The sequence below is a fragment of the Pelodiscus sinensis genome, chromosome 6 (genome assembly GCF_049634645.1).
Source record: "Pelodiscus sinensis isolate JC-2024 chromosome 6, ASM4963464v1, whole genome shotgun sequence".
Classification (NCBI taxonomy): domain Eukaryota; kingdom Metazoa; phylum Chordata; order Testudines; family Trionychidae; genus Pelodiscus; species Pelodiscus sinensis.
The window spans coordinates 28,350,524-28,374,780 of NC_134716.1; the positions used below are offsets into that span (position 1 = coordinate 28,350,524).

Below are 24,257 nucleotides of genomic sequence, written 5' to 3' on the forward strand. Positions count from 1 at the left end.
GAATTCAGCTATATAACAAAGACAAACTTAATTCAGATTTCACTTGCTGTGTGCTTTGTTGCTTTAGATTATTCTGTTTTTCTGATTTTTCTCCTTCGCTTTTTAAAAATAAATCAGATATCTGAATTTTTGTGAAATTTCTTTCATTTCAATAGGCTACGAGAGCAAGAACGGAAAGAGGCAGAAGAAGTTTGTCAGAAAGAAATAGAAGAATGGGAAAAGTCACTTTTAGCTCAAGCAGCACCTACAAGGATGGAGACTATGTGGGAAATTCCAGCTATTGGTCATTTCCTCTGTTTAGCACAACAAATTCTAAACTTGCCTGAAATAGTCTTCTATGAGTTGGAACGTTGTCTTCTAATGCCTCAATGTAATGTTTTTTTATCTAAAATAATGACGTCTTTATTAAGTCCTCCTCATCGTAGAGCTACATTGCATCGAAGACCAACTCTTCCTTATAGGACTTGGGAAGCAGCACTTAGACAGAAGGTACAACAGTGGTACACAGTTGTAGGGCAAACTGACAACCCCGATGGCTGTGCAGAAAAGCTTGGACTATGCCCCCAGTTTTTTAAAGTACTTGGGGAAGTTAATCCTTTGGAAGGAAAACCATTTCATGAGCTCCCATTCTACCAAAAAGTATGGCTGCTAAAAGGCTTATGTGACTTTGTTTATGAAACACAAAAAGATGTTCAAGATGCTGTTCTTGGACAGCCTATACATGAGTGCAGGGAAGTGATCCTTGGTTATGATTTCTTGGAGAATGCCTATGTTCATTTTCCACAGTTCTGTGGTGCTGATGTACGGATTTACAAACAGAAGCCTTTTCAAGCTCCTGCATTTCCAGCCCCACCCATCAAAGTAAAAAAGGTACCACGGATTAAATTGGAGAAAGTGAAATGTGAGTACCTCAGCAAGAGCAATGGGGAAGTCAGATTTGGTGATAGAGAAGAGCTGCTACCTCACTGTAAAATGGAAGCAGGGAAAAGCATGGATTCTCTTATTTGTTGCCCAGCAAAAATTCACTTGGATAGCTTCAGTCTCACTACAGAAAAAGAAATGAAACCTAACTGTGAAATTAAAATGCATAGAACCTGTGACATAAAAAAACCTGGCTGCTCTAAAGAGAACCAGGAGATGCCAATTAGTCCAGGAGAAATTGATGGCTTTGGAGAACCTCTTAGCCCAGGAGAAATTAGGGTTGTAGAAAATGGAGAGAGAGATCATGAAGCTTCCCTAATAGAAACCGAGCCCAAGCCATTAAAAACAAATACCCTGAAAACCTGCCAAGTACATGTGAATGGGACTCATAGCAACAATCCAGACATAAATTGCCACAGAGTTGCTAGAGAACTGATTTTGGAAAATTCATTATGGAATAATAAGAAACTAAAACTTACTAAGATGCGGGCAAAAAAGAAGAAAAAGAAAAAAAAGAAATTGAAAGACATTTTGAATGAACATCTTCAGAGAAAGCGTGAGATTCATCCTCATCCATTCAAAACTTACAAACCTGAGATTCATAATAAGTTTTTTATCATCAAAAAGAAAGCAAAACACAAGAAGCACAAATCTGGTAAGTTAATTTTATTAGAGGACAAATGAGAGAGATGATGATAGTGAGGTGTTCTTAAAATAGCCTATTTGTTATTTCTTTTGTGAATGGGAACACACATGTATTATGCATTATTTCACATCCAATATGTCTTATGCACAGGGTAGGTTTATAAGTTGATAAAAATTGACAAAACATGATACATGTTCAGAATTTTCAGAGTAGTCTGTAGTGAGTGTAGTTTGCGAGGCTTCTTTCTTAGTCCACAAAGCACCCGAAGCCATTCTTCACAAATGGTGGTATGTAGAGTACAGATACCTTATGTCCCTTATCACAGATATAAGTATCAGGGAAGGTTGTTTAAACAGGATATAAATTGTGTAAACTGTTTTACATTGTGCTATTATATTGGTATTGTCCAACTCCATATCAAGGTAATCATCACTAGCAGTGCTCTGAGAAGTACCTGTTGTATTTTAAAGAAATGATTTTACAGAATATTTTGAAATTGTACATAGAGAAGTGTGTTGTGTGTTTTTTTTTTTTTAGCCTTTTGAACACTCACTCTCAAGCACCGAATTCAATGGAAGTTATGCTTTTGAATTCAAAGGTAGCAGGAGTTTTTAGTGTGATAACTTGATCACTATAACTGAGAGTTCAGGGGAAATGCTTTTTTCGGTTAATTTACTTTATATATCGTTCACTGAGCACTAAAAATCCCCAAAATCTTTGTATCACATGTTTCTCATCTGTATTAATTGTTATAGCGATCGTTTGAGGCCTGTTTTTTGTAACAAGCTAACTTTTTTTTCATTTTGTTGTGGTTTTTAAGACATTAATAACATTATCTTGGTTAAGATGTTTTCATGAATTAGGATCTCCAGTCACATGAGTCTGGGAGACAGTTAATGTAATTGGTTTGATTCTATTTAAAGGGCTTGTTTATTTCTACTAATCTTTATTAAGGTATAGTTTGGGTTCAGAGCTTGTTATACTGGGAGAGCCTGCTATAATAGATATGAGTATGCTAGGCTGCAAATTAAAAAAGGAAATGTGGGCAATGAAGTAGTATTATATTAATATAAAATGAGCTTTTGTAACTAAGTAGTAAATCTAGCAGCAGTAAGCTAGTGGGAGTTAAGGATGTTAACGGTTCAAGTTCACGGTTAACCGATGAGCCTGGGCCTCTCGATTTACATGCAGCCTCCTCTCTACCCCATGTTGCCTCTGTATCAGGGAGGAGGGAGGCAGGAGCTGGCCCCCGCCGAGCTGCCTAACTCTTCTGCTGTTCTCCTGCCTCCCACAGATGCAGCAGTGGGGGATGAGGAGCAGGCAGGAGCTGATGCTCTTGGGGAGCCAGCTTAAAAGCTCTGGCTCCTGTGGAGCTGCCTTTGCCCTGCCCTGTGCTCATGCTTCATCCCATCTGCATGTAAATGTGTAAGCACCAAAAAATTCAGTGGTTACATGGTTACACAAATATGCACATTTTAACATCCCTAGTGGAGGCATGTGGTTATTTATATCAAATTGCACTTTGTGTTGCAAGGAATTGTAATTTCATACTGGAATTGTTATGACGAATTTGTCATGGGAAATACTGAATATTAGTGATTTGGTTAAAAAATACATTTCCCTATAATTCTAGTCTAAAAATTACATTTTCCTTTCATAGATTCCCACTGTTAATTACAGTAGCCTCTGGTAGATGGCTTGGACGTGCTTTCACACATTAAGAGATGTTCATAATTTTGTGTATCGAGTTGGCTGTTGGGAGCATGGAATACTATCTCCATATGTTTTATTTGTGTAATACATGATGCTCTTCTCAAGGCATCTGAGTACCATGCAGAGGAGCCAAACACACACACACAAAAACCCTTAAGCATAATCAGTTAAGAGTACAATGTGTTGTATAAACACCCTCTCACCCCTCAGAATACTGCCAGATGATCAGTTTTGAGCTAGTAAGAGAAATAGATACAAGATGATTTAAAAAAAAAAAAAAACTCTAAGGAGGGAATCCATAGACTAAAAAATTAAACTTCTAGCATGCATTAAAGCAGATGTGGGCCTCTGATGGCTGGATCCGGCCCGCCAAGCTGGTTGATCTGGCCTACAACCACTCAGCTCCTCTCCCACAACCAGGCCAATCAAGACCTGGGGACAGGGGAGCGTGCAAAGTCTCTTCTGCCGGCCATGGGCCCATTGCACCTAGAGTGAACCACCAGCTGTTTTGAACATGTGCTCCCAGGCCCCGATTTGCTTGGGGGTGAGGGGAGCTCCAGAAATGTCCTCCCAGCCTTCAAGGGGCAGGTGACACTTAGAATGAACTACCAGCTGTTCAGAACAGCTGGCAGTTCTCTTTAGGGGCTGGGGAGGGGACAGAGATTTCACGCACATTTAAAAAACCGAGGCATTTGTGCAGGGTCCCCCTTGTGCTTTTTTCTCCCCCAGTACTTCCCCTTTCCCCCCCCACAGAGACTGTGCTGGGGGAGGGAACCAAAGCTGGCTCCCCCCAGCACCAGCTCCTGTTCCTTCCCCCGCCCCTTGCTGCCTCTGTATCAGAGGAAGCAAGGGGTGGGGAATCAAGTAGTCGAGTAGTGACTTGACTAGTCACTTACATCCTTATGTAGGACCATTTTATTTTTACAAATTGTAACAGGGCTCTTGAAGTATCAGGCCTCTATGTTTGCCATTCAGCACCAATGTCCTCAGAGACGTGTGTCACTTAGATTTCATTTGATCCGTTAATGACACATAACACAGAACTATGTTAATTGATTCATTTGTTGACAAATCTCTGCTGTTTTGAGAACATGCAAATGAAGACAGTGTCAGCATAGAAATCCCTGAAATCAGCTTTGTTTCTTGATTTGATGGATTCCTAAACCTTGCATATTTCTAGATGAGGAGGAGTTGAGAGGGAATAGAATAGTCTACATTTAAAAATAAATGATGCACCTAATAAATACTGGATTTCAGTTGCCCTCAGAAATTCAGGAATTAACAGGAGGGGAAAGTGTATTCTACATCTAAAGATAACCAGATATTACTATTTCTGTAAATAGGTGGTTCTGGCCTTCAATTTAAAATCTGAAAGGGCAAATCATGGATTTTTGTCATGAAATTTGGTTGAAAATGTTAGAATTTGTGTAGTCAGAGGTCCAAGGACAAGATGGCTGCATTAGTTCACCCTTAGTCTTGGTCTACACTAAGAAATTAGATTGGTGTAATTGTGCTGCTCCGGGGCGTGAAAAATTCACACTCCTGATTGACATACTTAAGTGTACTTAATGCTGGTTAGATAGTGCTAGAATTCAGCTGTAGAAATTTAAGTGTAAGTAATCTTGCATTTTGCTATGGCTAATGGCAAGAATTAGATACACTCATAGGCAGGGCTCGCCAAACCGCGGCGAGCCCTGCTCGCCAGCCGCTCTGTACAGCGATCTGCACATGTGCAGATTGTTCTGCACATGCGCAGATCGCCCGAACCCGGCTCTTTCACGTTGTAATCTACTCGCCATGGGTGAGCAGATTGCATTATTTGTCGAGCCCTGCTCATAGGATTCAGAGACTCCTCTCAAAAGCTCCATTACGAAGATGTTTTAATCCACTAAAACAAGTTACCAATAGCAGTAACCATATTTTTCTGTGCACTTCATCTTTTTTTTTTTAAACTTTGAGAGTTTCAGATCTTGTAAGCTATTACAACTTTGAGATGAGGAATTCCTTACAGGCTACAGCTGAGTATCATTTGCAACATATTCTGAAAAAACCTTTTCCAATAGCTAGGTTCAAGAATCTCAATTAAAAAAAAATGTTTATCCAGCATATTGTGAGATTTGAGAGGTGTGCATCAGTGAGAGCTTACTGTAAAACTTACAAAGTAAGTAGTCTTGTTATAGGTCAGAATGGTAAATATAATCTTCATTGTCCTTGTTAAAATGAATCATGAGCTTCAAAAAGACGTCTATGGTGTAATTATCAGATTATTGTAGTGGCACATCACTTGATAAAATTCCTTTCCAGGCTAGTGACAAGTCATTAATATTCAGTGAGTGAGAGATCATTTTCAGATGTGTAAATGTGGCTGATCAAAGGCTGCTTTGAGAAATGGATTAAAATATCAAACTTAAAACTGGTATAGTGCAGAAGTTATTTGGGTATTTGATATATTACCTTTCTTAGATTTGCTATAAATTTGTCTTATTACTGTATGTTATCAGACCTTGGCAGAGCGGGACCAAGTGAGGCCTCGCAGCAGCTCCCTCTCCTTCCCCAGTGGCTAGGAGCAGGGCCATGTGAGGCCTCGGAGAGCCCCACCTGTCCCCAGTGTTTGGGAGAAGCGTGTGGGACCTGGCAAGGCCTCAGCCCTCCTCTGCAGGTTGGAGAGAGATGGGGAGAGCGGCCTCAGCTTTGCCTGGCAGTTGGAGGTAGGGGGAAAGAGCCGGGACTAGCTGCGGCTTTGGCCTGGCCCATCTCCCCAGCAGCTGGGGGAGAGAACCAGTGCTGGCTGCACCATGGATTCGGCCTGGCCCAACCCTCCAGCTACAAGGGGGAGAGAGCTGGGCCTGGTCCAACCCCCTCCCGGAGGCCAGGGACAGAGAGCCAGCCAGGCCTGGTGCAGCCTTGTTCAGGGGATGGAGTTAGGATTAGGGCACAGGGGTGGGGTGTGTGTTGGGGGGAAGGAGAAGGGGTTCGTGGGGGTTGGCGCTGGAGGGGGAAAGGGGAGGGACCATGTAGTGAGCAGGGGGTGCAGCCCCCTAGTTGCCTTTTTGAAAGTTGTTTTCTAGGTCAGAATTTTAGTCCCACGGATATGGCATTATGGAGGAAACTTGTCCTCTTATTGCCAATGCTTGATTTATGTAGTAGTCTCCAGAGATGTCAATACTGAAGTTTCCACAAGCACTAAAACTTAAGAAGGTCCTTGTTTTAGAACAGACCAGTGGAGCTTTATATTAATTCAGAATAAGGAAGGGAAAGCTCTCTTTGTCTATGGGAGAAAAGAGAGAGCTGAAATTAGATTTTCTCAGAATGGGGGCAGTGAATTTTGATGAAATCTCCATAGGCACCTTGGACTTCAAATTTAGTAGTCCAACAAGAATTTTTATTGTTATTTTTCTAGTATTTTGGACTTTGGTTCCATTCCTCTCAAAATAAAATAGTTACAACTGAAAAGTTACAAAGGACTCGAAAAAAGCTAATTTTTGCCATTATTTTTAAAAGTTACATGTGACTACTGGATAGGTACACATCTGTTTGCCTGACGTCAATCCTGGGGAAAATAATGGAATGGCTGATATGGGCTTTGATTTATAAAGAATTAAAAGAAGGGAATATATTGATACCAGTTAACATGAATTTAAGGAAAATAAATCTTGTCAAACTAACTTTAAGATTAAGTTTGGGTGATAAAAGTAGTTGTGTTAATATAACAGACTTCTGTAAGGTATTTGGCTTGATACTGCCAAGCATTTTGATTAAGAAACTAGAATGATACAAAATCAATATGGCGTTTGTTAAATGGATTAAAATGGGCTAATAGGCTTCAGAATGTAAATTGAATAATCAGTAAGCATTTATGCTTCTAATGCTGATGCTACACTATTTATTTTTACTAATGAGCTGGAAGAAAAAAAATAAATTAGTAACTGATAAAGTTTGCAGGTGGCACAGAGATTTTGGATATGATAAATAATGAAGAAGATAGATGACTTATCCAGAACAATCTGGATTGCTTGATCTGCTTTGGTGCAAGTAAGCAATATGCATTTTATTGTGGCCAAGTGTAAAATCATTCATTTAGGAACCAGTAAGGTAAGGCATACTTATAGGATGGGATACTATCCTGGGAAGCTGTGACTCTAGAAAAGTTTTAGGAAAGCCCTGGTGGATAATAGCTGAGCTCCCAGGGTGACATTGTAGTTAGAAGGTCTGATGCTGTCCTGGAGTGCATGAACACATGAATATTGAATAGAAATGGTAATGAATTTATGTTACTGCAGTATTTAACATTGGCATGACCATTATTGTTGTAGTGTGTCTGGTCAGCCATCTGATTTGTTGACATTTAAAAAAAAAATCTCAAGTCTGTGCATATATAATGTTTGTGTTCAAACAAGTATGTAATGCAGGGAGTGTTTTGCAAATTAAACATCTTGGCCCTGACAGCACCAGCTATGTATGCAATTTAGGGCTGTGAAGCGATTAAAAAATGTAATTGCGATAATCACATGAAACATCCCTTTGAAACACCGCAGTGGCGTTTCAACGGGGCAGCACTGAATGGAGCCCAGGATCAGATGGAGTTCCCAGCTGACCCCGGGGTCCATGCAATGCTGCCTCTTGGAAGCATCACTGCCGTGTTTCAAAAGGGCAGTGCAAGGCAGAGCCCGGGGTCAGTTGGAGTCCCCAGCTGACCCCAGTCTCCGTGCAGTGCTGCCCCTTTAAGGCAGCAGCACTTCAAAGGGGCAGCGCAAGCGGAGCCACAGCTCTGATGGAGTCCCCAGCTGATCAGTCCCCAGCTGATCACTGGCTCCACATTGCAAACCCCCTTTGAAGTGCCGGAGTGGCACTTCAAAGGGGCTTTGTAACAGCGGAGCTGGGAATCGGTCCCCAGATGATCCCCAGCTCCGCACTGAAAAGCCCTTTGCAATGCGGAGCCAGGGATCAGCTGGGGACTGATGTCTGGCTCTGCTGTTGCAGAACCTCTTTGAAGGGCCGCTCTGGGGCTTTGCCGCTCCAGGGCACTCCAGCTGATCCCCAGCTCTGCTTGCGCTGCCCCTTTGAATTGCTGGAGTGGCACTTCAAAGAGGCAATGCAGCATTAATGCCCACTTATTTTTTTAACTCATTAATCCTGTCCTGCGTTAATCACAGGCGTTAACACAGGTCAATTGACAGCCCTAATGCAATTGCAAGGTCATCACATATTAGAGGGAATCCATGTCCCTCCTAAAATCATATAATATTGTGTTCTGCAGTAACAGCAAGTAATCTAATAATAATTTAATGTATCACAAAACCTATTCTGTCTTGGCTGAAAAATAAATACTTGTGTGTCTTTCTGCCTCAGCTGTACACATCTTCCACCTTCTCCTACAAATGAGGTGGAGTCCTAAAAACAACAGCTATATTCACTTCACATCCCACATTGCTTCACTGAGCACTAAATGAGACAAAAGTCCTGTGGAAAGAAAATCATGTAATTAAACACTCAGTTGTGGTGCATACACAAAATAATAAAAGCTGGCTCCTGGCATGCACTGGTTCCTGAAGAGTCGTTTGCTGCTCCACGCTGCTGATACAGAGGCTGCGGTGTGGGGCAGCAGCCAGCTCCCCAGGAGTGAGTTGTCAGGCGAGAGCCGATGCACACTGGGAGCTGGGCTAGGTGCAGCCTGGGGAGCTGGCTGCTGCCATGCATGTAACTGTGTGACCATTGAACATTTCAGCTGTTACACGGTTAATCACTTAACACTCATTTTAACATCCCTAGTGGTAACTCTCCTACCTGAATGGGCCATCATTGTGACACATTATCCCCTTATGATTAATTATTACTCTAAGTCCATGAAGCATGTTTTCAGTAGTTACATTATTCCTTAAATATTATATACATCTCTCAAAGATTATGAATCCTGGCAAGTTATGAGGTTTCTGTAGATACTTTAGGGCAGCGTTTCCCAAAGTGTGGTCCGCGGCCCAGTACCGGTCCTCAGAAAAAAAATACCAGTACTCAGAAAAATTTGCATGCATGATTCTTGGGAGAGAGCCTGCCACCCACAGCATCTCTGCTGGGCATGCTTCTGGGCAGCAGGGCTAGATCTGGCGGGCACTAGGACCCAGAGAGAAGGCCGGGCGCGCCGATGAAGAACTGGAGCCGGCACCAGCTGATAAAGTAGCCGGGATTGGGGCCAGGAGAGGGGGCAGCGACCGCGCTGATGCTACCTCCAGGGACTACGGAGGCAGCGCAGGCTTCCTGCGGGGTCGGGAGGAGTTCTGCAGCTGCGCACCAGGTCCCAGAAGTGCACGGGCTGCTCTTCCCTCTGTTCCAACAGCCAGTGTGGTACCCAAAACGCCAGTCCATCACTGTGCTGGCTCTGGTTGCTCGGGCGGCTTGCGCTGCCGTGGGGAGCAGAGGAGCAAGGCGCGCACTGCCTCAGCAGTTGGGGCTGGCATGGTCCGGGACTCCCCCTCGCCCTGCGCAGGAAGGCATCAGGCATGCGACGGACCAGTGTTTCAGGTACCGCGCGGCTGTTTGGGGATGGGGGAGCAGCCCACACTCTTCCTGGGCCTTGGCATGCAGCTGCAGGATCCCCAGGTATCGGTCCTTTTCCCCTCCCCCCCCACCCAGACCCCCACAAGTACTCTGCCCCAGCACCCACAAGCACCCTGTCCCCTGCTCCAGCATGCACTGGCACCCTGTTCCAGCACCCACAAGCACAGCCGGGGCCACATTAGTGAGGTTTGAGGAGTTTGGAGGGGTTTTGGTTTTGTATCTCACTTGTGTGGCCCTGACTGACTTTTCTGTGGGCAAGTGACTCCTGACTCAAAACAGGTTCCCCACCCCTTTCATAAATAAAGATGATGCTGAAACCTTTTGTGTTTGACAATATTTTATTTAAAAATGAAGCCAGGCCAACAAGTCCCCAATTGGGGCCAAGTTGTCATCTGGCCACAGCATCATAACACTCCTGTGCTGCGCACCCGGACTCCAAATCTGAGTCTGTCATCCACTGGAACCCCCTGTCCTGAGCCTCTCACATCCCCAAACTCCTGCACCCTCACATACACAAGTCTGTGGCTTGCTCAGCACCCCAACCCTCCACCTGAGACCAACTCTCCGCAGCCTGGAACTCCCTCCCCGAGCCAGCATCCCCTTTTCCATATCCTCCTGCATCCAAATTCCCTCCCAGAGCTTGCACCTCTCACTCTTTCCTAAACTTAAATCCCTCATTCACACCCTAGAGTCCGCACCATCTGTCTCAACCCAGTTTATATGCATTTATATTTTTGAGCTGCAAAAAAAGGTACTGAAAAAAACCGGGTTCCAACAATATAAAGTTTGGGAAACCCTGGGCTCGACAGTCTAGCCAGCTTTCTATCTGTCTTACAGTCCATTTATCCAATCCATACTTCCTTAACTTGCTGGCAAGAATACTGTGGGAGACCGTATCAAAAGCTTTGCTAAAGTTGGCACTGGGGGTGCTTTGGGAGGACCAGAAACAATTTATTTGCATATTCATCATTTGTTTAATGAATATGCAAATAAATGTTACTGGTCCTCTAAAAGCTTGTGAATGGGTTTACTGGTCCCCAGTATCAAAAAGATTGGGAACCACTGCGTTAGGGAATAGCTGTACTGCAATTAAACACCTTTGATTGGTTCGTATGAGCTGAAAACAAAATGATTGATTTACTCTTGGGCTTTACTATTGTGCTCATTGCTGATGTGCTGATTGGAATGCTTCTCATCCATTAAAGATATATCTGTACAAACAGTGCTGCCATGGTGCAGCTGTATTGATAAAGCTGCACTGCTGCAATGTGTCCAGTGATGATGCTCTAAGCTGATGGGAGAGCTCTCCTATCAGCACAAAAAAAACCACCTCTGCAAGTACCAGAAGCTGCGTCATTGGGAGTTGTCCTGTTGACATAACACTGTGCACAAAGCACATAATAAACTGCATAATAATTTTCCTCTGTCAGTTACTGGTTTGCATATACCCAGAAGCATGACCGTGTGATCTGTTAAGGACTCTGTGAGAGTGCGGGCCAGAGGCCCGATAACTGAGAGTGCATTAGCAAAGCTTTAGCCTCCTGTGCTTTGATCCTTGATCATCTTTCCCCTGTGTGTTTATAGGCAGCAGTGCTGACCTAGAAAAGAAGGGCTTAAAAGCCAGACACTGATTGATCAAGGAGAGAGAGGGAATGGAGGAGTCTGAGAGGGAGTTGGTAGGGGAGAGAATAAAAGCACCATCATTTGGGAAGACCACATTACCAATAGTAACAGTTTTGTGGCTAGTCTCCCATCACTTGTGTCCAGACAGAAAACCTAACCATGCATACTTCCAGACAGATCCTGGTGTGGATTTGTGTAGACTGTGGCCTGCATTCCCTTTGTCATACATAGCCATGCTGTGGAGAGCATTGAGAGGGAGAGGTGCCTAATGATAGTATCTCTCAGGAAGTAGTGGGAGAGCTACAGGAGTAAGTGGCCAGGCTGAGGAGCATCTTTGCACATGCGGAATTCATTGAAAATATGCATGTAAAGACCTTCAAGATTGAGGAAGCAATTTAGCTGGAGAAGACTGCAGTATCACCGCCAGGGGAAGAGAAAATAGATCTTTCAAAGGCTGAGGAAACATGCTGCTGGTTACTTCTGGCATCAGTCAGTGCTTTGCCCGTACTCCCTTACCCATGCATAGAGACAGGATGCTGCCCTGCCAATGGCCTGTCCAGTCCATGGGATAAGGAAGTCCTCCCTGCCCATCATAGGTGGAGGAAGAGAATTTGTACACCTCCAAGGCCGGGCATATGGCAGCCACCGCTCCCAATAGAAAACAAAGGCAAAGATTGGTGAATCACTTCTAAGGGGGACAGAGGCACCCATCTCCTGGCCCAACATGGCGTCTTGGATGGTATGCTGCTATCAGAGATCATATCCAAAATATTACAGAAAGGTTGCTGAGGATCATTTGGCCTTCTGACTACTACCCTGTGTTGCTCGTTCACGTGGGCACTAATGATATTGCAAGATCTGATTCTGAGCAGATCAGAAATGACTACATAGCTTTGTGAATGAGGGAGAAGGAATTGAGAACACAGGTGGAGTTCTCATTGATCCTTCCAGCCAGTGGTGAGGTCTTTGGCAGAGACAGGCATGTATAGAGGTGAGTGCATGGCAGCGCGTGTGGTGTCACCACGAAGGGTTCAACTTTTTCCATCTTAGATGCTGTATCGAGGACTGCTGAGAAGAAACAGGGTCTGCCTATCAAGGAAGGGTACATAGTGGATAACTTAATGAGGAGGGCTTTAAACTAGATTTGACTGGAGCAGGAGACATAAGCCCATGGAAACTTGGGTGAAGGATTGGACAATGTGGACAATCACAGCAGGGACAAAGGAGAGATGAGAGAATATAGAGGGTAGATCTAATGAGCATCTTAGATGACTGTATAAGGGAGCAAGAATGTGAAGAATTAGAGATGCTATTGAATAATCACAAGTATGATAAAATTGGCATGATAGACTTGGTGAGACAATTCAAATCACTGTTGGTATAGATGGGTACAGCTTATTCAGGGATGCAGGCAAAGGGTGGGGGGGAAGGAGGAAGAAGTGTTGCATTATCTATCAAAGAAGTGCATGATAGTACTGAGATTGAGTCAGAAGTGGGACGCAGAGGTACTGAAAGTCTTTGGAATGATGAAAGGGGTAAATAATGATGTTGAGTAGATAAATCATCTAACCGAAAGAGGAGGTAAATGAGGCTTTTTTTTAAACTATTAACAAAATCATCCAAAGCACTGTGTTTGGTGGTGATGGGGGATTCAACTACCCATATATCTGTTGGGACAATAATATTGCAAGGCACAGATTATCAGACAAGCTCTTGGAATGCATTTTTATTATGGAAGGTGTAGAAAGTGGCTAGGGGACAGGCTGTTCTAGATTTTTTTTTTTATGGCAAAAAACTAGTTGAGAATTTAAATATGGAAGGCAATTTGGGTGAAGGTGATCATGAAATGATGATGTTCATAATTTTAAGGAATAGTAGAGGGGAAAACAGCAGAATAAAAATAGTGGATTTCCAAATGGCAGACTTTGGCAAACTCAAGGAATTAATAGTTAAGATGCAATAGTAAGCAAGTTTAAGGGAAAGAAATTCATCAGAGTTGGTAGTCTTTTAAATAGACACTACGAGGGGCACAGGAGCAAACTATTTCAGTACATAGGAAAGGTGGGAAATATGGTAAAATTCTACCCCGTCTTAACCAGAAGCTATTAATGGTCTGAAACTTAAAAAAATAATAATAATACAAAAAGTGGAAACTAGGCCAAATTATGAAGGATGACTAATACAAATACCACAAGCATGTAGGGACCAAATTAGAGGGGGGCAAAGCATAAAATGAGACACAGTTAATGATATAAAGGGGAACAAGAAAACAGTTGACAGATACAGAAGAAGCAAGAGGAAGATCAAGAATAGGGTAGGCCAATTACTCAAGGAGGAAGGAAAGACAATGACAGACAATGTAGCAATGACTGCCATGTTAAATGCCTTCTTTTGTTTATTTTCACTAAAAGGTGAGCAGTGATCAGATAACTTACCATAGTGAACATCAGTGTAAATGAGGTCATAGCTGAGGCTAAAATAGGGAAAGAAGAAATTATGCTTTATTTACTCCATGTCTATACTTGCAGTGCTGCAACAATGCTGCTGTATTGATACAGCTGTGCTACTGCGGTGCATGTAGTAAAGATGCTTTATGCCGACAAGAGAGATCTCCCATTGGCATTTAATAAAACAAACCTTCACAAGAGGTACATGCTTTGTTGGTGGGAGAAACATTTTTGCCAATATAAGGCACATGAATGCTTATGTTAATGTAATTTATGTTGTTCTGAGGGTGGCTTATTCACACAAATGAGCAACATAAGTTATGCTGACGTATGCTGTTGTGTAGATGTAGCCTAAGACAGCTTAGATATCTTCAAGTCAGTAAAGCTTGACAAAATACATAATAGAATACTTAACAAACAGCATGATGAGATCTCTGACCATTAGTGATTACTGTTGAGAACTTGTGGAGGACAGAAGAGATCCCAAAGTACTATATTTGCTCTCTTCCTGTCCTATCTATAAGAAGGCAAAAAAGACAACCCTAAGTAACTATACACCAGTCAGCTTAATTTTGGTATCTGAAAAGATAATTGAGCAAATAATCAATTCGTATTTAAAAATTTAGAAGATAATAAGGTATAAGTAACATTCTAACGGATTTATCAAGAACAAATGTCAAACTACCCCAGTATTTTTCCTTGATAGGAGAACAAGCCTGTGTGGATCAGGGTTGGTAGCAGGAGCAGGGGGCAGGAGCAGTAGATATGAAATATATTTACTTTAGTAAGGTTTTTGATACTTTCTCACATGACTTTCTCTTAAACAAACTAGTAGACAAAACAATTATAAGGTAAGTGAACAACTGGTTGGAAAACAGTACCCAGAGTAGTTGTCCATCTGTCCTGATCCAGTTGTTGATGTCTTCATAAATGTGATTAATGTCCTAGAGCAGGCATGTCAAACTCAAAGCCTACTGAGGGCCACACAAAAGAAAACTGACAGCTTTCAGGGCCAGCAAAGAAAATGTACTTCTATAGGAAAGTCTTAATTATTTATTATTATAGATTATGTTTTAGATATATTTTATACTTTTTTACGTCTTGTTTTAATATAATACAGTAATTTGATGTGTAAAATTGTTATTTTCCCATATAAAATAATTTTTAATTTAAATATAAATGTAAGGTACTTTTTAATTTTTATATGATACATAACTTGTTTTGTTGAAATAAAAACAAGTATAAACAGTGGTTAATCACATAGAACAGGCTTCTGTGAAAATTTCAGATACTTTATAAGTTTGAGATTTTGCATAAACATAATAGTCATGCAGTTGCAAAAAACTGACATATTTATTTATATCACAAAATGTATATTAATTTTATTTTATTTGGGAATAAATAAATAAAAAACAAAATGTTTACAAAATATCCTCCTCCTCTCCCCCAGAGCCAGGCAGTCCCATACCCCCATTCTAACCCAATCCCCCTCTGCTTCCCCAGAACAGCCCCCGCGCTCTAACCCAATGCCTCACTCCTCCCCCAGAGCCAGGCACTCCTAGTTTCCGTCCCTCCCCTCCGCTCTAACCCAATGCCTCATCCCTCCCCCAGAGCCAGGCACTCCCATACCCCCGTTCTAACCCAGTCCCCCTCCGTTCCCCCAGAACACACTCCCCCCGCTCTAACCCTATGCCTCATCCATCTCCTCCCCCAATGCCTCCTCCCTCCCCCAGAGTCAGTCCCCCCAACCTAATGCCTCCTCCCTCCCCCAGAGCCATGCCCACCCCCAACCTAATGCCTCCCCTCTCCCCCAGAATCAGGCACTACTAGACCCCCCAACCTGATGCCTGGGTCCCGGTGCCACAGCCGCTACACATTTCTTCTTCAGGTGCTCAGGGGTGGCATGAGCATAGCAGCCAGCTTTGAGCAGGTGCTTGATGCCTGTCCAGAGTGGCCGGCTGGCTGTGAGCAGTCACTGTGATGCCATGCGCAGAGTGGCCCAGCTGGCCATGATCTGCATGCAGCTACATGCTCCGAGCGGCCGGCAGGCTGCAAAAAATTTCAATCGGGCCACATGTGGCCCACCAGAGGCCTGTTCGACATGCCTGGCCTAGAGAATACACTTATAGTCTTTGGACAACACCAAGCTGGGAGAGGTTGCAAGCAGTTTGGAGAGCAGGATTAGAATTCAAACTGGAGGATAAAATTCAGTAAGGACAAATGCAAAGTGCTCTGCTTAAGAAAGAATAATCAGTTACACAAATGAAAATGGGAAGTGACTACCTAAAAACCAGTAGTGCAGAGAAGGATCTGGGAGTTATAATGGATTACTAACTAAATCTGAGTTAACAATGTAATAATGTTGCGCAAAAAAGGCAAATATTCTGGGATGTATTAGCAGGAGTGTTGTAAGCAAGACACAAAAAGTAATTCTTCCGCTCAGCACTAGTAAGGCTTTAGCTGGAGTAAGGAGTCATGCTTTGAGAAATGTGTGGACCAATTGGAGAAAGTCAACAGGGAGGTAACAAAATTAATCAAAGATCTAGAAAATATGACTTAGGAGAGAAGATTTAAAAGTTGGGTTTTAGTCTGGAGAAAAGAAGATTGAGGGAAATATAACAATGGACTTCAAGTACATAATAGAGGTGTGAAAGGTTAACCGTTAACCGGTAAGCAGACTGGAGCAGCTCCCAGCCCGCAGAGGGCACGGGGTTGCTCCAGTGGGATTTGGGAGCCGGCGGCAGCAACAGCCCTCACATGGGCCTGGGAGCTGAGCAGTCCCTAGCCTGGGGTGCCGCTTAGTTGGTTAACGGGTTAAACATTATGTCAACCCAGCATTTAGCCAGTTAACTGATTACCTGGGATTTTACATCCTTATTATATAAAAGATTGTTGTAAGGAGGAAGATAATAAATTCTTCTTCTTATCCATTGAGGCAGGACAAGAAGTAACAGGCTTAAATTGCAGCTAAGGAGATTTATGTTAAACATTAGGAAAAACTTAGCTATAAGGGTAGTTAAACTCTTGAACATATTACCTAGGGAGCTTGTAGAAGGCTTGTTATAGGAGATTTTAAAGAACAGGATAGACAAACAGGAATAATGTAGATAACGCTAATTGCCTCAGTGCAGGAGAATTGACTAGATGACCTGTTGAGGTCTCTTCTAGTCCTGTACTTATGTAATTCTAAGAGGTTTATAAATCCCTTCAGTAAAAATGTTTATAATGTATGTAATTGTGGATGTTCTCATTACTCATTTATATATGTAATTTGTTTTTGAATCCTACTAAGCTACTGGTGGGCAAGATCTGGCCCATCAAGCATTTGAATCCATCTCGCAGTCTGCCCTGCTGGGACCTCAGGCAGGGAGTAGCTACACACCGCTCAAAACGGTTGGCTGCTCCACGTGCCCCTTTGCCCTGGGGGTGGGGAGGTATGCTTTGCATGCTGCCCTTGCTCCCAGCACAATCTCTCAGCTCCCCTTGGCCGGAACTCTTCCTCCCCAGTGCTTGGCATATGGAGCAGCCAATCACTTTGTGCAGCGTGGGGCTGCTGCCCGAGGGTCATGCTGTCCTGATCAAGTGCCAATTAGTAGGCACCTCCCGGCCACAGTCTGCTTCTAGCCTCTGACTCTGCACCCCAACTCTGTGCCCCAGGACACCACCTAAACCCTCTGCACTTCTCCGGCCCAAGTCACAACTTCTGCAGTCCTGGATCCTGCACCCCCTCCTACACTCCTCCCACAGGCCAAAATTCTCTCCTGCACCGATACCCCCTCCTTCACCCAATCTCCTGCCCCAGGTCACAGCCTCTCTCCTTCATCCAAACTCTGTCTCAGATTCCACACCCTCTCCTATGCCCTAGTCCCCCCCTATCCTGAGCTCCCTTTTGCGCCTAACCTCCATCCCAGACCTCACACCCCCTCCATAGAAATATGTGGTCACTTACTAAAATATTGCTCATCTGTGTATTAACTGGTTGGTCATGATGAATCTTTGTGACAATGAATTCCACACATTCTTTCTGACTTCTTAAAAAACAGTGTTTTCATTTAATAGTTGTATGTCACCTTTCAGTTTGACTGTCCTCTTGTTCACATGTTGTAGCAAACAGCAGGAGCTGCTCCTGCAGGGGCTGGAAGCTGGGAGCTGTCAGAGCTATGTTGTTTATCATGTCATCTTTCTCATGTTTTCTCTAAATTATTATACTCCAGCAGTTTTCAGCTGCTTCTTATATGGAAGTCTTTCCATATTCACAAACATATTGGTTGTCTTCTGCTAGACTGCTTCTGTTTGTTCTATGTCTTCTTTGAGAGAGATTGATAAGAACAGATTATTCCAGGTGACAATATACCATTGATGTATATAAATAATATTTTCACGATTATTTTTCTATGAGATTCAATATGCATCCTAATAAAGCCATATCTTTGTAATTGCACTGCAAAGCTCATGGAATTCTAAAATAAATTAAAATGTATCAAACCAAATTTGTAATCATTTGAACTAAAATATGGTTAATGAAATTTTAATTACCTCACAAAAATCTTCCAACACTTATTCTAGGCTACTCATTGAGAGGAATATGGTACTTTTTTACATGATCCATACGAGGGGGGTGGACTTTTGTGGTAGGCTGCTTTTAAATTATTTGAAATTTTTTTCATTTGCAGCTTTTTGAAAATTATTCAGAGGTTTAGAATAATAATAGTAAGCTTTGCAGAGATGTCTTAATGTTTAGAGTGCAAATGAAGAGGTCAAAGATATTTAAATATGTACAGTTGTATGCTGTTGTAGAAACAAAAAATATTCTCTCGGTATCTTGCCCATATGTAACATTTATAGCTATTTTGTTAGATGAGAAGTAACAAGGAATATTATCCCTGAAATTTCAGGATAAATTGATTGCCTTTAAAGTTGAGACTGAATTTTTCTTCCCTATCGTTACATTATACAGTTGGGCAGGAAGTGCATTGTGAGGAAGGTATTTGCCGCCTTCTAAAGCAAGATTTAGTTTTGGCTGCTGCTAGGTACAAGTTGCCAGACTAAATGGAAACAGTGGTCTGTCTGTTATGATAACTTCATTGTATTCATTAAGGAGGTAAAAAGCTAACTGCTTACTTTGTTAAGCATCATCTGGTAAGGGTGATGCTTACTGGGTACCTGATTAATTGGCGGGCCTTGCTGGACTGGAAACCCCTTTTCCCCCATCTGCAAGATCCTGGTTAACCAGTTAAATTTAATGTTTAACTGGCTACCTTTTTAAACAGAATTTAATTCCTAGTATCCATGAGGTAATATTTAGAAATACTTGTGCTCTGAAAGCACATTTAATAGTGTATGGATCAGTGTGGGATACTAATGTCAGAGAAGAGTTTTTGTAGGTAAGTGTTTATTTTAACCAATTATGTTTCCAATTTAAATTTTATGGATACCCTTCCACTCTTTCACAATGGCAGTGTGAATTTTTCTTTCATGGTTAACTAATGTTCTTGCAGAAATACTTGAATTTTCATATGACGTGTTTTGGAATTTATAGTGGATTTGTTCATTGTTGAAATAAGGCTGCCCTGCACGCAGGTATTTGTAGTTTAATGTTTGCTTTTGCTGAGTCCAGCTTACCATCAGCCATCTGTTAGTTATAATTTAACTTTCAAGGCTGTATGTAATTTGGTTTTATTAATGAAGTTCAATAAACAGCATTATGAAGCTTTTCTCTTTTAACCTTACAAGGAAAAAAATCCATATCTAAAAAAGCAATCACAAAGAAGAGGAAAGCTGTTACAAAGCCTACGGTGCCAGACTTTCAGGTAAATGTCTTTAATTTTTGTTTTGGGTATGCTTGAAATCTAAATGTCTTTAGAGCATGTAGCTGTTAGCTGAGAGTCTAGAAATTATGCTTGCAATTGAGGAGTGACTTTCTTCCCACTGCAGACAAGCAGAACCAATGAATTAATCTGATAGCATTTTCAAATGTTTGCTTCTTTTTTGTTGATAGTAAATGTTCTTGAATTTATTTATCATGTGTAGACTCACATGTGTAGACTCACAGAGTGCTACTTAACAGTTGTCAAGGAAAAAATACAGAAAATGCTTTGAAAAATAGTGATTTTATAACAGTTAATATTGTTAACAAACCTGTAGTTTTCTGAGGTATAATTAGTTGCATTTTTTATGGGTTGTGTGACATTCCATATCCATAGAAACAACGAGGAGTCCTGTGGCACTCTAGAGACTCCTCATTGTTTTTGCAGATACAGACTAACATGGCTACCCTTCTGAGACTTTATTCCATATCCTTGTATAGTGAGATTTTGTTTGATTTACTCTGAGGCTGAGAAAAGCTAGACTTGTGATTTTTTTTTTTAACTTCTTAACTTGTAGCTGTAAATGAACTTTAGACTGGAGAGCTGAAAAAAAATGCTAATTATAATAGTGTCATTTTCTTATGCTACTACAGCTAAAGTATTTCAGTTCTTTTGTTGTAGATCATGATTTATGAATGCATGTTCACTTGGATTGCAGTGCTCCTATAAATATAAGAACATTTAAGAAAGGCATCAGTAATATTCTTAGCACTGAGACCTTACGTAAGTTGTAATTACTCTGCAAAACCCACAGACAGAACCATTTCTTCCACCACAATGCAGTGTCCCAGAAGGGGGTCTTGGGTAAAATTTTTAAATGCTAATACTTAATAACTAACACTAGATGCTAGATCACTATCTATAGCTAAACATTTTTCTTGATAGTGGTTCTAATATTATGTACTAGAATTGTAGTTAGCATATGTAGAAGTGTTAGGTTATGGGGGAGGAAAAGGTACTAATAAATAAGAAGGGGAAAGCAAAGTGTAAAGTATGCCACAAAAATTGTATTTTCTAGGCATTTTATCCATATGTATTTTTAATTCATGATTAAATAATCTTACAGCCCTACCCATGCTATTGTTTTAATCTAATCCACTGGCATTACCTCTTAATGCCTCGTTAGCACATGTTGGATTGTAAACCCCTTTCCTTCATCATTCTTCCCACCCAGGCAGCCAGAATATTCTACTGATCAATCAGCTTTTATCATATATTGATCAAGATTTGTCCTACAAGAAATAGTATAAGCCAAACTGCCTTAAACATATGGGCTTCATCTGTTGTGCATATGGACTTCCAGCTCTGGGGTGGAACATGGCAACAGTTTAACAGCAAATGACAATGCTGTGCAATAAGCCGGGGGACAGGGAAATTGTACAAAGCTGAAATTAAGTGAAGAAAAAAATTGTCCTGTTCCTCTATGCACTGTGGTATAAGAACTAGCCCCAGCACAGCAAAGCAATTAAGCAGATGCTTGAGGTTTTGTGCTTCACTGAATCAGTGCCACTGTGCCCTTTGCTCCTCTGCAGAGGCCCACTCCAAGGATGATGTGAACCATTTAATTCTCATAAGCTCTCAAAGTAGGGCTTACATGGTGTGGAACATCTGTGCTGGACAGCTGGTAAAATTCACAATACACAGAGTGCAATCTCTCTGGATGGACCCTTCTACAATACCTAGCACATAGCAGGTTTGAATTGAGCCTCTGATATAGTAGGTTAACATAAGAACAGCCGTACTAGGTCATTGCCAGGTGCCCTAGAGGGTATAAACAAAACAGGTAATCGTCAAGTGATCCCTTTCCTAGGAAGTCATCCATTCCCAGCTTCAGACAAACAGGTTTGAGACACCATGCCTGCTATCCTGGCTAATGATCGCTGATGGACCCACATGAACAGAATGTATGTTGTTCTATTTTGAACCCTGTTAAAGTCCTGGTCTTCACAACCTCTTGAACTCCTTGTCAGAGTATGTTATCTGTATGTTGTGTGAAGAAATACTTTCTTTTCTTTTTTTTTAAATCTGCTACCTATTCCATTTGGTGACCCATAGTTCTTGTGTTATGGGTGCCAGTAAATAACTTTTCCTTGTTTACTTTCTCTACAATGGTAATAATTGTATAGAGCTCTGTCATATCCCCTTTAGTCTCCTCTTTTCTAAGATGAAAAGTCCTAGTTTTATTACTCTCTCCTCATATGGCAGTTGTTCCAAATCCCTAATAATTTTTGTTGCCCTTTTCTCAACTTTTTCTAATGCCATGATATCTTTTTTTGAGATGAGGTGACCACATCTGCATGCAATATTCAAGATGTGGACATACCATGGATTTATATAGACCCAATAAGATATTCTCTTATTCTCTATCCCTTTTTTAATGATTCTTAGATTTCTCTTTGCTTTTTTGACTGCTGCTGCACGTTGAGTGAATGTTTTCAGAGAACTATCCACTATGACTCCCAAGATCTCTCTTTTGAGTGGTAATGGCTAATTTAGTTCCCATCATTTTTACATATAGTTGTTTTCCAGTATGCCTTATTTTGCATTTATCAGCATTAAAATTCATCTGCCATTGTATTTAGTACCCTAATTTTTAGATCCTTTTCAAGTACTTCGTAGTTTGCTTTGTTATTAACTATCTTGAGCAGTTTAGTATCATCTGCAAATTTTGCCACCCTACCATTTAACCGATTCTCTAGATAATTTATGAATATGGTGAATAGGATTGGTCCCAGTACAGATCCCTGTGGGATACCACTAGATACCTTTCCATTATAAAAACTGACCATTTATTCCTAACATTTGTTTCCTATCTTTTAACCAGTTATCAGTGCATGAGAAGACCTTCCCTCTTATCCCATGACAGATTACTTTAAGACCCTTTGGTTAATTTGTTCCAAAACTAGGGATGTAAAATATAATTTAATTTAATGATTGTGTAACCACACCAAAACTTAACAGTTACATGATTATTCAGTGTTCCCTGGGGCCATCAGCCAGTGCACTCTGAGTCCCTGCCACCCCACACTGCAGCCTCTGTATCAGAGGCCGCAGTGCGGGATGTCAGGCAGGAGCCAGTCCATGAGGGGAGCTCCCCGTGGACAGAAGCTGTACCAGCATCCCACAGAGCAGTCTTTATCTATGGTGAGCCCGATCTTGCCACTGACAGAGGCTGCTCTGTGGCAGAAGTCTCAGTCTGCAGGAGGCCGAAGCTCCCTGCAGAGGGGGGATGTACTAGCATTCCCCTCCCATCCCCTTCTCATGCTTCTATCTCTGATAGTGGCAGCAGTGCAAGAGTAGGAAGTGGCTCCAGAAATCCGGTGCTCGTGGGGAGCCAGCTTTTAAGCTAACACCCCCCTGAGCACCATCTCCCCCACCCCGAGCTGCCTCTGTGGGAGGCAGCAAGGTAGGGAGGCAGCTCCACCTGAGCTGATCCACACAGGTAGCTTGCTTGAAAGCAGGCTTCTTGCATGTATTGTCTCCTGCCTGCTCCTTCACCCATGCTTTGCTGCTTCTGATACAAAAGCAACAAGGGGTGTGTGGTCGTTAAGATTAACCGATAAGACCAGGCTTACTGGTTAATTGTTTATATAATTATATGCTAGCATAAATAATTGTAAGCTAGGTGCCTGAAAGTCCTGAAGTTTGTTTTCAGTCACCATGTGCAAAAGCCATGAGGGACGTGGGCTTTCTTCCCATTTGCTTTTTCTTGTTCAAAATATTTCATAGTAGAAAGTGTCTTCTTTTACATGGTGTTCTTCAAAAAGAACTACCTATTACCTATCAGGATATTATAACAGGAAGAAAAAACATAGACCATCCAGTTTCATTAGTAATATTTTCTCTTAAGTTGAGTGGCAAAAACTTTGAACTACTTAGAAGTGCAGTTTTAATCACAAAAAATCTGACATTGAATTCAGCCTATATTTTCATCTAAGTTGTTTTTAAAGAGAACGCTCTGGTGCTGTTCACGTAGTCTCATTCGAACAACTGACTGCTTGTTCTCACATCAAAATAGCTTTCATAAGAAAACATACTGTTTTTGTTATTTTTATGTAAATAAAAAGTCAGCAGGAATTATAGAGGAAGATAGAATAATGTATTTGAAATCTTGTATAAAGGGGAAACAGTCCATTATGGTTTGGCAGTCTTTTATCCTCTTCCCTAATACACAACAAGTTACAGTAAAAAGTCTCAGGTTAAACCTTCAAATGTAAGAAAATACAAAATGAAGGCTGCAAATATTTCTTTGATTTGTCTCATGATTGAAATATTGGAAATAATATGATCCTCCATTAAGGGACCATAAAACCAGCCTTTAAATTGTATTTCCCACAACAACTGTTAAAATATTGTACATTTTCAAAGTCAAGTACCCCGAATTTAGGCAATTTTAAAATAAAAATAACCTGTGTAACCTTAATTCTGCCCCCTTACACATTTGAAATATGATAATGTCTCTAATTACATGATCACATACTATTTCCC

General features: G+C 41.6%; 1 protein-coding gene across 4 annotated transcripts in view; it reads left to right on the forward strand.

Annotated features, from left to right (window-relative positions):
* BRD10 (bromodomain containing 10) overlaps positions 1 to 24,257 on the forward strand; it is a 71,509-nt gene that overhangs the window by 21,398 nt on the left and 25,854 nt on the right. For all 4 annotated transcript variants that reach the window (XR_012904641.1, XR_012904642.1, XM_075931609.1 and 1 more), the window contains 2 exons: positions 156 to 1,576; positions 19,636 to 19,712. Coding sequence is in view for 2 of the 4 variants with exons in the window: in XM_075931609.1 (XP_075787724.1) it covers positions 156 to 1,576; positions 19,636 to 19,712 (1,498 nt within the window). In the remaining 2 variants the exon portion in view is untranslated. The remainder of the gene's footprint in view (positions 1 to 155; positions 1,577 to 19,635; positions 19,713 to 24,257) is intronic.